At 38.9% G+C, this 17,743-nt stretch overlaps 1 protein-coding gene across 3 annotated transcripts in view; it reads left to right on the plus strand.

Annotated features, from left to right (window-relative positions):
* The first annotated feature begins 360 nt into the window (after positions 1-360).
* The window catches only part of rab27b (RAB27B, member RAS oncogene family), a 31,158-nt gene continuing 13,775 nt past the window's right edge, over positions 361-17,743 (plus strand). Inside the window, exons 1-4 of one of the 3 annotated variants that reach the window (XM_072714180.1) lie at positions 361-517; positions 624-718; positions 11,778-11,949; positions 12,968-13,053. In XM_072714180.1, the coding sequence (XP_072570281.1) occupies positions 717-718; positions 11,778-11,949; positions 12,968-13,053 (260 nt within the window). In that variant the 5' untranslated portion in view covers positions 361-517; positions 624-716. Of the gene's footprint in view, positions 719-11,777; positions 11,950-12,967; positions 13,054-17,743 lie in introns of all 3 variants that reach the window. The other 2 variants (XM_072714179.1, XM_072714178.1) reach the window with 2 other exon arrangements.

Genomic DNA, 17,743 nt, shown 5'->3' on the forward strand with positions numbered 1-17,743 from the left:
CCTCTCACTGCAAAACAGCTACAGCTTCAGCTGCTCTGGTATAAGGTCACCTGTAATGATACCTCTTTCATACACTGTCTACATTAGTGTTGACTTGCTGGAAATCAAACTCCGGTAATCCAGCGGAGAGTGAACATTAGTAACAAAAACATAAGTTCAGAGATATTGAGAATAAATGCGAAGTTTTTTTCTAATAATGAATGTACTACGGCATAACTATTGATTACACATTATAATTTAGTTAAGTTAATTTAATTTGATTTAATTGTTTGGCCATATGTAAAATGATTAAAGATCTACTGAGTAAGTATAAATACGAGACCACGCAACCTGTTGCCGTTCTTCAAACTGAAAACAACATTATTGTAATATGGCCCCGGGCGCTAGGACCCAGACGCACCGGCTAACAAGTTATATACGTCCCAGCGTTGAAGTGTTTGCTTGTTGCGAAAGGGAAGAAGCAACATGCACAGAAGACGGTAAAGATGGAAGCTCGCCAGTCAAACACCAAACCCAAGTATGTCCCTCTGACCAAGTAGATACTGCCGCTAAGGCAAATTATATTTAATACAAAGAATTAAACGAATTCAAGAAAGTCATCATCTTAGTATAGGTTTTCTTAGGCACTGAAGAAGAAAAAAATAAATCCTCCGCGCTGAGGAGAAATGGGCTAGGCAGACGCCTACTGACACGATTTGTGCAGTTGTATTATTATTATGTAAGTACAAAACATTTAATACCTTAATATATTTAAACAGAATGTTAGTAGCTAGGTGTGTGTCGTCATTATAAAATGTTATATTGTTACATTGTCTTCGAGTTTGCTGCCACTAAAGCATTAGTCTGGTCGGCACATACCAAGCTGGGGAGGGGGCAGATCCTTTCCTATATAGTCACGAACTGCACTGTTTCCGTGCTACATAACGAATGGATGCAATAAGTGTTGTATTTGCAAAGGTCTTTGTTTTTAGAAAACACTCTTTTTGTGCCTGTATGTGACGAATGTGTCATTCTGTATAATTTTGAATAATTGGTATGTTCCTGTTTGAGTTTTGCGATGATAAACCGTATATTCACTGGGCACGATCTCACCTTTTCTTCCATTTAAAATGTATATCTATGTCTAATTATGCCAAGGGGAAAGCTTAAAGTTGGTCACCAATTTATGTATTACCTTAGCAGTCCAGCATCGATAGGCTCTGTGGTTTGGCTTATTTGATGGACGTGAAAGGGTAAACGTAAATTCACAGCAATGCAAACAAGGCACTCCACCCGGATCTACACTTTAGTTGTGGAAAAGCTGTAACAATCTATTGTTCGTGCTTAATCGATCACACAGTAATCCCTTAGCGCATGCACTTCTCTTTACTGTAAAATGGTTAAATGTTTCTCGATGGAACAGGTTGAAAATTAATAAAACAGTAATAATGCTGAAAGATTAGTAGTCCTCTACACCCAGTATGTTAAAGACACACTTTTATTTTCCATTTCACACAGTTGTTTTAGTGGTCATATAAGATACTGATTTTTTTTTTTTTGTAAAAATGTTCTAAGCAAGTATTTGATATTGTAGACGTACATTGATTCCGGTACTTTTTTTCTTCTATGATTTGAATCTATTCATGTTCTTAACATTTAACATTTTTTTATTCCTAGCCTCCTTGTTTGGCAGATTCTATCTGTAGTAGTGCAGTAGTTGGTTGGTCAAATGTATTGTGGGGAATTCAGCAAACTTTTTATTATGAGACAATTTAATTGCGTGTAAGGTAGGTTTATAACAACTTATGATAACAATACATTTTGTCAATTTGTCATGCAAAGTGCTCCAAGATAAATGGCATTACTGTGCACTCAAGTCACATGCTTTGCTCTCAGCTCTGTGTGTGTGTTTTATATTTAAATTTCTAAGTGGAAGAACAAAGAATTAAAAATACTTTGGTTTTTCTCGTTGGTTGTAGCTAATCCATTGAATATGCTGTAAATAAGAACATTAAAATTTTGTTCTGTTTTTTGGTATCTGTCACAGATATTCCAGATGCCGTCATATGTTGTGTTAGCTGTCACTTTGGCATCAGATTTCCCTTAAAATTTCGAGTCTCTAGTAGTATTATTCATGGTTCTTCCAACTATGTTAAACATTAACTGAGCATCTTTCTGACCGTTAAACTTGTTACATTACTAGTCATTTGTTTGATGTATTCAATACCTGATGCCCGTCTATTTTACACATTTTAATTATTTTAATTTGTTTTCATTTTATAATGTTTATAGGCATATAATGTGTTCACATATTTAATATTTCTGAAGGCTGCAATTTCGGGCTGGAGCCTTGGTGCAGTGGTTGTCACTCTTGCGTCAAATCTCTCAGACCAGGGTTTGAGTCTTCGCCATGGTCTAAAACAGGGTTATTCAACTCACGGTCCTCGAGGTCCGAGCACTGCTGGTTTTCCAGCCTTCCTTTACCTGTCAGTCAGGTGTGAAGCCTCTGACCAATCAGAATCAGTAATTATTGAACAACTACCTGGGAGAACTGAAAACACGGGCTGGATTTGGAATCGAGGTCCAGAGTTGAAGAACCCTGGTCTAAAAGAGAACTTGAAACGGTGATGCATGCCTTTGTGACTTCACGTCTTGATTTTTGTAACTCGCTTCTTATAGGAATTAGTCAGACATTGATTGCGCGTTTACAGCGGGTGCAGAATGCCACTGCACTTTTTTAACTGGCAAAAGCATATTACTCCAATTTTAACCTCGCTTCACTGGCTTCCTGTCCAGTTTTGAATCCAGTTTAAAATTCTTTTATTTGTATTTAAGTGCCTTAGTGGCTGTACCCCTCCTTATTTAGCAGAACTGCTTCACCCATACGCTCCATCTCGATCACTTAGATCAGCAGACCAGCTGCTTCTATCTGTACCAAAGGCAAATCATAAACTATGGGGCGATAGAGCTTTTGCGGTAGTTGCACAAACTCTGGAACGATTTGCCATTGCATGTGAGGCAAGCTCCATCTCTTGTTTTTAAATCTCACTTAAAAACCCATTTTTACTCTTTGGCTTTTGGTCCAGTGTGTTGTGGTGACTGAGACTCATCTTTTCTTTTTTTTTTTTGATTATTCTTTTGCTTTTATTTGTTTTGTGTTTTTTTTTTTTTTTTTTGGTTGTTTATATTTGTATTTGTTATATGATGTACAGCACTTTGGTCAGCCAAGTGGTTGTTTTTATAAGTAAATTGGTATTGGTATGGCTCCATGTGTGCGAGTTTGCATGTTCGCCCCATGCCATCTTGGGGTTTCCTCCCAAAAATATGTCAGAGTTTCCAAGGTGTGTGTGTGTGTGTGTGTGTGTGTGTGTGTGTGTGTGTGTGTGTGTGTGTGTGTGTGAGATATCTAAGTGTGCCCTTTACCTATGAAAAAATTGATGCCACCCACGCCTAAACTGACCCTGTTCTTAAGTTGTCCCCTGTTCCCCCTAGAACCTTTAAACATATCCTTCACTTAGAGCAGAGAAAGGGACAGTTTATCCCAGGTTCTTCCTTTACATTGTAACAAACTGATCTTTCCAAATAACATGTAGAAAAACAGCATGGACTTTAGAATTATGCACAAATAAAACCTGACTTGTTGGCAATTGGCATATTTAAATGATGTCATAACTGAATATTTCCAAGTTATGGTAGCAAAGCTGTGATGACTGCAATAATGAGTTTGCACTTGTGCAGGATCTTCTTGGTTTTGTCTCTGGTTTTTGTTGTAGTGTTTCTTCTGTTGCTCTGTGTTGGGCTGGTGTCCTCCTCTGTGGAAACTTGTACCCCCATTCATGCCATTTAACACTATCATTAGTAGTCCTTTTATATCTATAATCTGCTTATCTCAGAAATCACATGGGACATAGAAGATTACATAGTAGCTGTCACATTAAAGTGGCCATTTTCTTTTACTGCGTAGCAAAATGTGTTAAATATGATTCGTCATGAATAGCTCCCCAAAGCATTAAATATAGATTTTATTGAGTATAATAGGTTATGTTGATTAGTGTATAGTTATGTTAATAAATGTTGAAATATCCATCAATCTTAAGAACACTTCTTGAGGGTCTTAATGGCAAGAACCTGAGCAGACCAGTCCAGGTGGCCCTTTCCCTGCTCATGTAGTTCAGCTTCTCTGGGATTCTAGCTGGGTGGTATTTTACTCTCCTTGTGGAGCATTTTCTGAACAACTCCAATGAGGACTGCCAAGCTTTTAGGACCCATCAGCTGGCTCATCTGGATTTCTATGAGCAGTGACCTTACTCCAAGGATTTCTTGTATTAACCAAGTAAGAGTAAGCTGAGTGACCTTGTCCGTTTGGTCACTACACACAGTTCATGCTCATAAGTGAGGAAGTAATTCCCCTGGTGTGCTGTGAGCATTTTGTATTAGATGAACTCATGTGGCAACACCTCATACTGCTGTTGTGCCCAAAGAACTGCTGCTGAATAAAATTGGTTGTGTTTGCACCTGCTGTATGGATGGTATCTTTTAAAAGTTTTCAGATTACGGTTCATTTCGTCCAGGTTGGATTTCATAATCAAAGGAGAATCAATTCTTCCTCAAAAACCACACCATGACGCCGTTTGGTCGACGGCATTAGCAACCCATTTGTGGACTGAGTGTTTACCTCCTGACATGACTGCAATGGTTTTTTTAACAGTTTGATGGTATATAAAGGTGTGTTTATTTTTTTTTAACCAAGTCAACTGTCTGGTTAGAAAAGATCAAGTAAGTTTTCAGTTCAAGATCTAGTCACTAAGTTCAGATCCACTAAGATCTTATGCATGCTGAAATTGCCTTGTTTCACATCAGTCTGTTTTTGTTGTAGCCACACTTCTGCTCAGTTGAATCCTCGACAGCACTTATGTTGGTCTGGACAAACGTGCCAACTAAATAAGAGTAAGTGTGGATGTAATGCTGCATCACAATTCTTGTGATAAATCTGAGAAGCTTATCGTGAATATAATTCCAACCCATCATTATAAATTCTCATCATATTGCTCACCACTGGTTGGAGCTTGTATTCTCCTCCGGCTCAAACAGTAGTAATGACCTCTAGTCCTATTGAACACCCTTCTAACCTCTATGCCTGGTTATCCTCTGAATGAAAATATGCATCCATCTTGTTACTGCACTGGTATCACAATGAGCCTATGACCTATCTCAGGAAGCACAGGGTAGGATGCAGTCTGTCACAACACATGCATAATATGCAATATTTTGAGGAAAGTCCACTATAAGGTACTTGTTAATTATGCTAAGCTTTTGTTTTGGTAGTGTATGTAAAAGACAAATCAATCATCATCCTTTTCACAGTGTACCATATTACTCATTCAGACTTCAATGGTGTTTCTATTGTTTAAAAAACATGGGGGGGGGGGGGGGGGGAAACTTCTGGCAAAATATGAGGGAAAAACAGACTGATCTTTGAAGTTCATTTGACAAATAACCTAGGCATTCCACAGCCGCCAGAATGTTTTTCTGAGAGGCGGTAAACCTGCAGTCAATGAATGAATATAGTTCCTGTAGCTTCAAAAGCAAAGCATTGTACTAAAAATGCAAATGTGGGTTTTAATCCATTAGAGCGTGTTTAAGTTATAACCCTTATCTTTAGTTTAAGTCACGCTGGGTAAAAACGCATCAGATAAATGAATGTGACAGTTTGTTTCTGAGTAGTGGAAGGGTAATAGATGAGGACTGATAATGATGTCTCTGGAATGGAGAATGAATGTAATGTTTTGCTGCTAATTAGCACTGGTCACCCTGCTGTGTCTGAGTAGAAGGTGAACACTTAAGAGCAGTTTCCAGCTGCCAAGGAAGTGTTAACTGTGGACAGCTGTTTGTTAGCAGAGACTCTGCCTGTGGGGCTTACATTAACATTAAATGCTGCAGGTATTATAATGTATTTTGCTTAATCCTCATTGTATTCCCTGGATTTTGGGGAATACACATGGTTTTGCCACCGGTTCACAGCCGCTGAAGACTCTTTACTTCTTAGGAAAATACTCAAACTTTTTATGGATGTTTTGCAAACTTTTTAGAACCATTGTATGGGTGCCAGAATGGAATTTAAGTGTTGAGACGGATTACCACAAAATTGGAGTGATGCCACTTGGTGGCAGCAAAATGTGATAAGTCAAAAAGTATTTGATGGATCTCTTAAATGCTTCAGAAAAAAAACATTATACGGATGAATAGTCACCTTTGTCAGTGCCATCACTAGATACCCTGTTCACAAGGTTAAGACAGTTAACTGTTATTACTCTATTTGCTCCATTTAATCATTGATGAATCTTATTGTCACTTGAGGAAAACAATATGTGGATAAAAATCTATATTTGACCAAAACCCAAGTCACCCAAAAATTGGAATTGCAGTGACAATCAAAAATGGAGCCTGTAGCCGCCATCTGCTGAACCCGGCCATCGAATCTTATTCCCTGGATCTTTTTGCAAGCCTCTCAGGAACCTCGTTACAGGTCTGATTCTCACTGTGGAGCGTGAGCCGATTTCCATGCGGCACAATGTGAAAAGATAACGTGGATCCCTGTCAACTCACACCTCCAGCAGAACTTCTCTTGCTTCTCGAGGGAGGTTGGAAACATTAAGCCTGAATGGGCGATGTTCTGAGCCTCCCTTGCCGAGGCGGCTGTGTGGAGCTGTGGCCGTTAGGTCGTTGGTGCCTGTCATGGTGTTACGATGTTTCGTATCATGCAGGTTTGCAGTGTCGTTACCTCCTTAGTTTGAACTGGGAAACATCTGCATCGTACTTGAATAGTTCCATAGTTTACATGCATATTTTGGGAAACATACCCTTGGTCATGGAAAATTGGACCAGCTCTTCACCCTCATAAGGATACTAGAGGGTTTATGGGAGTTTGCCCAACCAGTCGGCATGTGTTTTGAGGCCTTGGAAAAGGCACACCGCCATGTCCCTCATGGAGGTACTGTAGGGCAGCGATTCTCAACCCACGGGGTTGCGACCCAAGTTCTGAAAGGGTCACAGAGTCGGAAATGTAAGCATTTTAAAACCAGCAAATCATTTTCACTTATTAGGGATTATGTCTATTTAGTATTTCGTGGGAATGTTAAAGTATATTGTGCACATGATTTAATACATTGTGCCCACCTTAACAAAAATCCCTCCAGGGTTCTGTCTATAATATTAGTGTTCTGTCACACTTCTAACTCTCATGTCATGGAAATACTGGCCGTAATGTCAATGAGAAATAAATATAAGTACCATGTTGGCCGAAAATTAACATTTTTAGTTTTTTTATATGTCTGAAAAGTGGTATCTCCTTATTCGGGGCCGAGAGAAAAGGTACTATATGGCGCCAAATACAGTATTTTCTAAGGAATGTTTTAACTTCCCATAATATATTTGTCATATGATTTCTTGCATGAGCGTGAGAGTCACGCCAGATGCGTGAGTTGGCGATCCCGGCAATGCATGTGTTTAGCGTGTAGCCCTGAGTGTCGTGTACATTGTTGGCTTCCCTGGCTGTGCTGCTGCTAATATTATACCAATAGTGGTTGTTAGTAAAGATGGTAAGTTTTCCAAAAAAAAATAGTAGCCAAAAAGTAGGGGGGTGGTCATATTCAAGCCAATACGTTACATACTGTAGACGCATACATATGGGCGCACAGTTTTCTGAATTTTGTTGTATTTGACTGATAAGAATGTATAGGTGTGACACTGCAGAAGAGCAGGGCTTCAGTGTGCTGGGCATCTGCAAAGATGCTGCATAAGCTGACTAAATGCCAGCATTAAGTATTAACGACCCCCTGGTCCTTAATCCCTAGTTACTTATGTGAGCATGCGTTTGGGGTAGGGGGGAGCTATATCTGACATGGTAGCTGAAGCGGTTTCCGTTTTGCCTCATACATCCAGAATTAGGGGTCTCTGCTCGCTGTGTGTGGAGTTTGCATGATCTCTCAGAATCGCGTGAGATTCTTCTTCTTGTCCAATGACATGCCGATAGGGTCGGTGACGTCGCCGAGTCTGAGCTTGTATGTGCCCTGCAGTGGGCTGGCATCCAAATTTGCAGTGAGGGGGAAAATGAAACTCACGTCAGACCCAAGACTCAGGAGCACAGCTTACAAAATATGTACATTAAAGTGCCAGCATTGGTTAGGATTATTGTTGTATCTTTACATACTGTAAGTCACAAAATCATTCAATATTAGGCTTTTTATGGAGTTTATTCCACCAGATCATTTTATTTTTATAAATTAAAGTCTAGCGATGATGCGACTCTTTTAGTCAGGGGCCAGTTCAGTCTTGCCCACAGAATACAGCGATGAAGTAATCTGCAAAGCAGTAATATACCTACCAAATTCCACTATGATAAACTGTATATATAATCCAAGTTTGAACAGAGCTTGTGATTTTGCCCACACTATTCCTTGACAGAAAGACTTCTTGACTTAGGTTGTATTTTACACAGGTTTCTCAGAACCTCAACATGTAAACAAGGCAGCAACGTGTCTCTAAAAATAGGCAGTTGTGTGAGAGTGTGTTTGCGTTCCTGCTTCTACATATCAGCTGCCCATTGATTTATCTGTCAGCCATCTCTGATTCTCAGGCTCTGCTTCACTTATCAATATCCATCATCCAGCTTTTGTTGCTCTTCCTGCAATATGCACATCGTGTTCTGTACTAGACTTACCTGCCACTAGTTTCTGCTTTCAGCAGTTTCAAAGGTCCTTGCATGGTTTAACCAAAAATCAACTCATTTGGGCTACAACCGCGAGTCCCCTGATAAGAATCTCTTGCTGCAGACAATAGCGGAATCCCCTCATACAATTTATCATTAGAGTATGAACATTACATATGGATATTTTCTAGGCCTCCCTGTGACTCAGTGATAGGTGCTGGAAACCTCTGGTGTCTAAACTTGCTGGTTGGTTGACCACACCAAACCAACTTGGAAGTTTTGCAGAAGTGCTGGGAAAAGAGTTAATAGTAGCATTTTTAGCAGATATTTAGCAGACGGAATTATTTTGTACTTCAATTAAGTTTAATGCATTAATGGATATGTTTTTGCTTGCATATATCCATATTTGTTCATCGGAAAATTCAAAATATTTCTGTCCCATATCGCCGATGTTAGCGGTGAAACATACTGTTTTTTTTTTTATTCTGAGGAAAATGAAAGATCGATCTGCTGGCCAGATTTAATAATGAGTTATAAATATGTCGCGTGTTGTATAAATTTAATATAAATCAAAGGCTGTGTCCCATTTTGATTGCTATCGATTCCACTCAGTAAAAAAACAATTTGCTTGTCCTTTGTTTTGGCAATGCGGTGTAGTTTGGAATGAAATTACAAGTGTGAAGTTTAACGTTCGAGCTTTTTTGCATCTCCTATGATTATTTAGCGTAAAGGTCACAGTAAAACACCCAAAAGTGACCAGGAGCAGCAAAAGTTCCCGGTCGAGACGGACCAGTGGCTCAGAGTCAGGAACTAGGTTCCTCAGCGGCAGTTAATGTTGTTATGGGGTAAGATGTATGTTATGCTGGGGGAAAAATTATAACAACCAAATATCATTCATCTATTTCATGTGGTGTTGATGTGAAATGTGACCACACTTTTGGTGTTTATTAATCTGTTATTCTTAAGGAATAAAAAAGGACATTGTGTGCCCTAATAGCTAGTATGCTACCTTTCAGCTACCTTTAGCTGAAATAACCTCAATGAAACATTTCCCATAACCATCTACCAGTGTCTGACATTGAATAGCAGAAAGTTTTCCCCACTCCTCAATGCAAAATTCTTTTAGTTGTATAATGCTTGAGGTGTTTATGTGCACAGCCTGTTTCAAATCATCTTATAGCATCTCAATAGAATTAAGATCTGAGCTTAGACTTGGCCATTCCAGAACTCTGTTATCCTTCTGTTGAGCCATTCCTTGGTGGATTTACTGGTGTTGGGTCACTGTCATGTTGCATGGTCCACCTCCGCTTCAATTTTTGGACAGATGGTCTCACATTTTCCTCAAGCACCCTCTGATAAAATGAAGAACTCATATGGATTCTGTAATGGTGAGCTGACCAGGCGCTCCCACAGAAAAGCAGCCCCAAACCACGACATTTTCACCCCCATCTTCTCTGTTGGTATGAGGCTCTTTTGCTCAAATGCTCTCTTTGGTTTACAATAAACATGTCCTCTGTTACTGTGTCCATATAAGTTTAGATTCACCTTTCCAATGCACATTGCTCCTCAAGTCTTGGTCTTTGTCTAGGTGTTCTTTGGAACTTCAATCTTGCCCCCCCCCCCCTTTTTCACAGCTAGGGTTTCCTCCTTGCACATCTCCCATAAATGTCTCTCTTTCTGATGGTCGATGTTTGTACTTAGACATCAACTGTGGCAAGAGCTTTTTGGAAACTTCTTTTAAGTATCTTGCATTTTGCTGTTGGGATGAACTTGCTAGGATGGCCTGACCTGGCCTTGGTGGGAGTTTTTAAATGTTCTGCACTTGTGAATTATTTTCTGGACAGTGGAATTGCCAACTTCAGATTCTTTTGAGATTTCTTTATATCCCTTCCTAGACTCGTATACATCTACAATCTTCTTTCTGATAGCCACAGAGAGCTCTTTGGGGAAAGGGAAAGTGATTAGTTGTCATACCATAGCACAGTGTTTCCCAGCCCAGTCCGCGGGGAACCCCGGACAGTCCACGTTTTTGCTTCCTCTCAGTTCCCAGCACACCTGTATCAGATATTGGATGTTCCTGATTGGCTGGGGGCTGGGAGGGAGCAAAAACTTGGACTGTCTGGGATTCCCTGAGGACTGGGTTGGGAAACACTGCCATAGCACCCAGTGCACAACAGCAAAATGTGTCCTGCATTTAACCCTCATGTCACATCGTGGCATGGCAGGGGCGGCTAATTCAGCGCTTAGGGAGCAGTGCTTGGGGATGGTATCTTGCTCAGGGTACTTCAGTGGTACTTTGATAGTTGGGGATTAAACCCAGCAATCTTAATTTCAAGTGCACATCTCTAACTGCTAAACCGCTAAACCACTCACCATGGAGAAACCGCTAACTTTAAGCAAACCAAACTGAATGTCTGAGGTTTAAATAAGACCGGCTCCTCCAAATTACTGTAATGATGTTCTGATCATTTGTACTGTTGTGGGGCACTTGCATCTAATTCTAGGCATATTAAGTAGTAATGAATATGTGGGTGTCCTAATTTTTTCCTCACAAGAAATTACATTTCTATTACATTTTACAAATCATTTTTAAAAGATATTTCTTCAGTGTTATTTGTTTAGTTATATTACCTTAAATCTCTCAGTATTGTTAAAATGAAGATCACATGTCCATATGTTAAATAAAGACAGGTTTCTATGGGGGTGTCCTGATTGTTTTCATGTGACTGTATACAGTATATTGTCCAATGGGATAGTTTGTCTGAACACTAAGCATGCAATAGCAATAGTAAATGACTTAACTATGCTGAAAACTAATTGATTACAATTTTAATTATCTGAACCATGTGGGGATTAAATTTACTGTAGAAATGGCTCCAGACAAACAACATATATCAGAACAGTCATATCTGGAATTCAGTATGTGTTTGACTACTTTTGAATTTTTCAGACATTTTGTGGTGTGGCAGTAGAAAATACGCTTAAGTCCTAGAAGATGAAATGTTATAACTACCTTAGTGGCTCAGCTTTATCTGAATGATCAGACAAAATGCAGAGAAAGTGATTGACCAATATTTGCATATATTGACAGGTTCACTGGAAGCAGCACAATGACTGATGGCGACTATGATTATCTAATTAAGCTCCTAGCTCTGGGAGATTCTGGTGTTGGTAAGACAACCTTCCTGTACAGATACACAGACAACAAGTTTAACCCAAAGTTCATCACGACAGTTGGAATAGACTTCAGGGAAAAACGGGTGGTGAGTACTCTTTAATTTATCCTTGTAAATACTACACTGTTGTGTAGGACAACTAAAAATGCAAAACGTGTATTGATTGCCATTTGCATTGTATGTCCAGAAGGTGTCACTGTAAAATGGCAAAGTATTGTTTTCTTATTCAGATCATTTTTATTCTAAAAAGCTCTCTGTATTTGCACTTTTAGTTTTGATTTAAAATGGTTCTCAAGGTTTACTTTTTCTCCACCAAATGCATTTTGTACTGGGGTTTTTTTAAATTAAATTTTAATTTTATTTTATTTTGAACCATGGTACATACTTCATGTGGCCAATGTTGTAGCATTAAGAATTGCCTTTCTGGCCAGTGCCAGTTGTCTATGGAGAGCATGGCTCTGTGCTTGATTTTATACACCAGTTAGTAGTGGATGCAGCTGAACCCATCAGTTAGAAGGGTTAACATCTATCTCTTAGTACTTACCCTGGATAGAGTAAGAGAGAAGATTTAAATGGTTTTATTTAGCTATAATTATTATTAACATTATAACGCTTTTGGTTCAGTTTATAATATATCATGAATTAAAAACAAACAAAAATTGGCAAAGGAAATTAGCGGTAATGTTTATAGAACATGCATTTATTGCACTAAATTTTACTGAATGTGAGTGAGAGTGAGCGTGCACACTCTGCTATGCAGTTTGATATACAGCATAAGGTAAAGTGATCATGGTGTCCCATCTAGGATGTTCAATCACCTTGGGGCCCTGTGCTTCTTGGGAAAGGCTCCACTTTACTGGATTAATACTAGAAATATTGATACTGAGAAATTATTTGCTCACTATCCATGATACAATTGTCAAAATATTGAAAAGCACCAGTTTAGTGTGGAACATCCAATTTCAAGATCTGATGTAGTTTGCATCTGTTGTATCTGTTATTGCATATGCATATATAACTATAATTGGCTATACTGGTTTTATTTAGAAGCAACAAATAGTGTCCTCAATGGTTCAAAATTCTTTGTTTTGCCAATCTGTTTCAGGTTTACACTGCAACAAGCCCCTGTGGAACGACAGGGAAGACCTTTAAAGTGCACCTGCAACTCTGGGACACCGCAGGACAAGAGAGGTATATGCTGCTTTGCTGTCCGTGATGTCATCAATGATACGGAGTTCACCTCTTTTCTCCCCACAGGTCACACATTGCTGTGGTATTAAAGGACTTAAGACAGATTTTTATATGCATGTATAGGATAGTGGAAATCTGAATTCAGTGTTGTGGCCAGGACTAAATTGTGTGGTCATTGGGGGGGGGGGACAAAGCTATTATAGTTTTTACTAGTTTTGTAGATTATTCAATCTACGAATAAATACTCATGTTTGTAGGTCCAAATGTATATCTGCAGTGGTCTTGCCTCAGATTTTCTACTTGAATTTTTTTTTTCCCCTCTTTGCCATACTGCATGTTTTTTTCCAGTTATTCACATCCACCAGTTTTGTCTGCTGCTTCAGTCCATGTATCTTAAATAAAACTCGTTCCCTGGGCCCAGCCCTGTGTCATGTGTTTTTGTTTGTCATGCAAATATCTCAGGAAGCAAGTCACAACCCAAAGAGCCCTGCCACGTCCTGAGCAAGACTCTGCGTTTTGCATATTCTCAGATATGCTTCCTCATTGTCACCCCATCACATCACATTCATCTCTAACTAAATTCATCTCAACATTTTTTTTTTCCTCATTAAGAATTATTTAAATTCTTCATGCCATTTCATCCGACTACTCAAACTGGGAGCATGCCATTGATCAATATACAGGTATATGCTTTGTGACAGTACAGGTATCCCTCCGCTTTGCGAATGTTTGTTTGCACCTCCTTGTTTTTACAAACGACCTGCATTAGCACCCGTTTTCTCTTACTGAAGAGGATTTTTGCTTTTACAAAAAAAGAGAAAGGTGGAAAATAGCCTGCCGATTGTGAGCGAGCCAATTATACTGTCATGTGTTGCATAATGATATTTTAATCAACGACGGACTGCATATATGACGGTGGTTCCATATAAGAATAATGGAGCATAAAAATTCCTATCGCCTAACAATGGTGTAGCCTCTGTAACGTCACAGCACAATGCATTACTCGCGTGTTTGTGGTGATGTTGGTGTAAACAAACTGACTGCGCTCCCAGTCATAAAAAAAAAATTGCCCATACAATTGTGTACAGCACATAATACATAAGCCAGTAAAATAGTTATTACTATTATGTATTTAGTATACTCTACTTTTTATTATTTAAGCTGTACCATATAGCCTAGGTGTGTAGTATACCATCTCTTTGTGTAAATACACTTGATGATTTTCACCCAGTGACTCATTTCTCAGAACGTATCCCCATTAAGTAATGCATGACTGCATTTGCATTTTACTAGTATTGTTTCCCACTTGTATTGTACTTGTTTTCATTATTTTGCATTATGTTGCAATTCTTGTATTTTATTACTGAAGCATTTCTCATAATGTGTCCCTGTCATTAAGTGACATATGACTGTCTTGATTCTGGTAAGTGAAACTACAATGTACACACAAAAATGTATATCTATGAAGTGTATCAACTTTATGTAGGCTGTGTATCATCATTCCTGCTTTTGCTGCATGTAAGTGTTATTTTAGGTTTTATGTGTTTATGATTTGGTAGGTTAATATTTCACTCTGGGGAAAACTCAATTTTTCCCTATATAAATGAATAGTAATTCTTTCTTCGCTTTACACCATTTTGACTTATGACAGCTTTTATAGGAATGTTCTATTGAATGCCTTAGGTTAGGAAAGGAAAACCTTTTATTTGTACCTGTTTGATCTAAATGAATATTCTACTGGGCCACTGGCAATCATAGTGATTGGCTGGCATTAGTGGATCTGGATCGAATGGCATTGGTTTGTACGGAGAATATAAAAGCATGCGTCATTTTGAAGTGGTTTTTCATTCTCCCATTAAATAATTAGCTTTAAAAAACACTGGAATTACTCATCTGATGCACAGATTTCCTTATCATTAGAGTCCAAGAAAAAAAAAAAAAAAAAAATTCTTGGTGTGGTTCAGACGGGAGACCATCCTGTGGTCCGCGCGGATTCTGATGCCCCTGCTGTAAAAATGGTTCGGTCCTTCGGATGAGACATAACATCAAGGTCCTGAATGATCTCTGGGCATCTTTAGAAAGCGTATGGGTGGTACCCTGATGTTCTTGCTAAAATCGGCCACTGTGGCCCTTTCATATCTAACCCCCAAATCATCCCCTATACCTAATTCACCAGTTATCTCCTGCCCCTTCACCACCTTAGCTGCTGTGTGGTAAGTGCACTGCACTGGTGCAGAATTTCTGCAGTGGCATTATCCTGGTGGGGGCTGCACAGTGACGGTGGTTTACCTGTCTCCCCCATTGCTTCTATGAAGTACTTTGGGTGCCTTGAAAACTGTTAATAACTAACATTTGTTCATTATTTTCATGCACCTTGAGTAGTCGATTTACAAAGTTTGGTTTTATTTCCATTGATTTTCTTGATAAAGTAACAACCACCCCAAGGAAATCCATGTCTAGAAGGAAGAGTCCTCTCTCCCTAAAACAGATGGTGTTAGACTTCTTTCTATGCAAGTGGAACAGTTTCATGTCACGATAAAGCACCTAATTTCTCCAGTCCTTTGTACTATCTAAGACAAACCCAAACTGTGGCGTTATGAGCTATGAATATGTTAATCTTTCCTGGGGAGAATTTGTAGGAATCTGTAATGTCATAAGATGAGGATATTTTTCAAACTGTGCAGAGGCATTGTATGGGTGATAAACTGGAACAGATAAAATTTTGGGACCAATTGCCCCAAAAGCGAAGCAGTGACAAAGTTTTGTCACCTGATACCATTAAGACAAAAAGTCAAAAACTATTTGATGGATCTTTTTCAAATTTTGCAGAAGCATTGAATGGGTGATTAACTGGAACAGATTATATATATATATATATATATATATAATACCGGTATATAATTTTTTTTCTTCTCGAAGCATTATCAGTTATGTAATTGTCATCTACAGAAAATAAAATTATTTTTTGCAAAGTTGCAATTAGTTTGTGTTTTTTGCATACTTTTCTTTAGTACAACTTGCAGATTTTATCCAAAGTACAATCCACATTACTTAAAAGCTTTTATTTACCAATCTTTGATTCTTGTATCACTTACTTTTCAGTAACTTCAAGTAAACATTATTTGTGTTGTATTTATATGATGCAACCAATATAAAATAATTGAAATACATACAGTCATTCAAACTTCAACACTTGTAAGTAGGATGTCATGGTGCTGTTGTCTGACACCCCAAATTTGAGGATTTGAATCCCATCACTGTTCTGTGTGTGTGGAGTTTACATGTTCTTTCCATGTTCTGTGGATGTTTTCCAGAAGACGTTGCTTACGCTTCTACAATGGGCCCTAGTGTGTGTGTGTGTGTGTGTGTGTGTGTGTGTGTGTGTGTGTGTGTGTGTGTGTGTGTGTGTGTGTGTGTGTGTGTGTGTGTGTGTGTGTGTGTGTGTGACCTGTGATGGACTAGAATTCCACCCAGGATGTACCCCAGACTTGTGCCCTGTGCTGCTTGGGACGGGCTCCAGGTGATCCCGAGCAGGACAAAAAGACTGATGAGTGGGTGATTTTTCGGTTTGGATGGCGAAGAGGCTCCGCACGCAGCAGCTACTTCATACCTTTGGGGGGGGGTCAACAATTACTCTTGCTCTGTATTACGTGAAATTTCTCTGGATCCTCTGCTTTACTCCCAAGGTTTCAAAAGGAATATTTAGGTAAATTTGTGCCTCTAAATTACCTCGTGTGTGACTGTGTGTGTATTTGCCATTGCCCTGGTTTGTGCCCTATGCTGCTGGGTACCGGCTCCTCTAGTCCCTCCACAGAGGTAGTATACATTCCTAAGGCTCACAGAAGTGTTGTTTCATATAACCCAGTGTTTCCCAATCCAGTCCATGTTTTTGCTGCCACTCAGGTCCCTGCCAGACAGTCTACATTTTTTCTGCCTTTGAACATCGTCTTAACTTAGGAACAGAAGCGTCTCAAATTGTCGACAGAGTACATCTGGAATTCTGTGGTTGCTGCATGTGTATGTATCTTCTTCAAAATGAGTGACAGTGTCAGCCCAAAATTGAAGCAGTGCCACGCAGGGATAATAAAAAAAGGGCAGTTTCAGACACTTGATTCCATTAGCATGGTAACTCAAAAAGTATTTGACAGATCTTTTTCAACTTTTGCATGTTGTAAGAGTGAAGATCTGGATTAGGGCTGTCACATATCAATAACCAAGTAATCTACAGATTAATCTGATGATTCACTGAATAATTGTTCATAATATAATACAACTTTAACTATATATATATCTCCACTGTACTGCTAGGCTTGTGCGATGTTAATATCAACACGGTATGTCATGCACATGCAATTGTCCCATTGCAAGGACTGCAGTAGTATGCTGGTTTCAAACCATCAATAACTTGTGCTAAAACTTTTTTTTTTTTTTTACTTATAGGAAACTACATTTACCAAGCTCTGCAATTTAAATTATGGTTTCTTTTCAGCCTTATCTAGTATAGGTTTAAAGAATCAAGTCTAAAGTTTACCTCCTCTTTTTTTTCATGAGATCGGCATGCGATCTCCAAGACAAGCACATCATTTTCGTCCTTTCTGTTGGACTGTTTCACAAACTGTATGGTGATTTTGTGAGAAATTAAACAAAAAAAATTAATAAAGAGGAGAAAAGTGAACAAAAACCGGTCACG

The sequence above is a fragment of the Paramormyrops kingsleyae genome, chromosome 7 (genome assembly GCF_048594095.1).
Source record: "Paramormyrops kingsleyae isolate MSU_618 chromosome 7, PKINGS_0.4, whole genome shotgun sequence".
In the NCBI taxonomy this organism is placed as follows: Eukaryota; Metazoa; Chordata; class Actinopteri; order Osteoglossiformes; family Mormyridae; genus Paramormyrops; species Paramormyrops kingsleyae.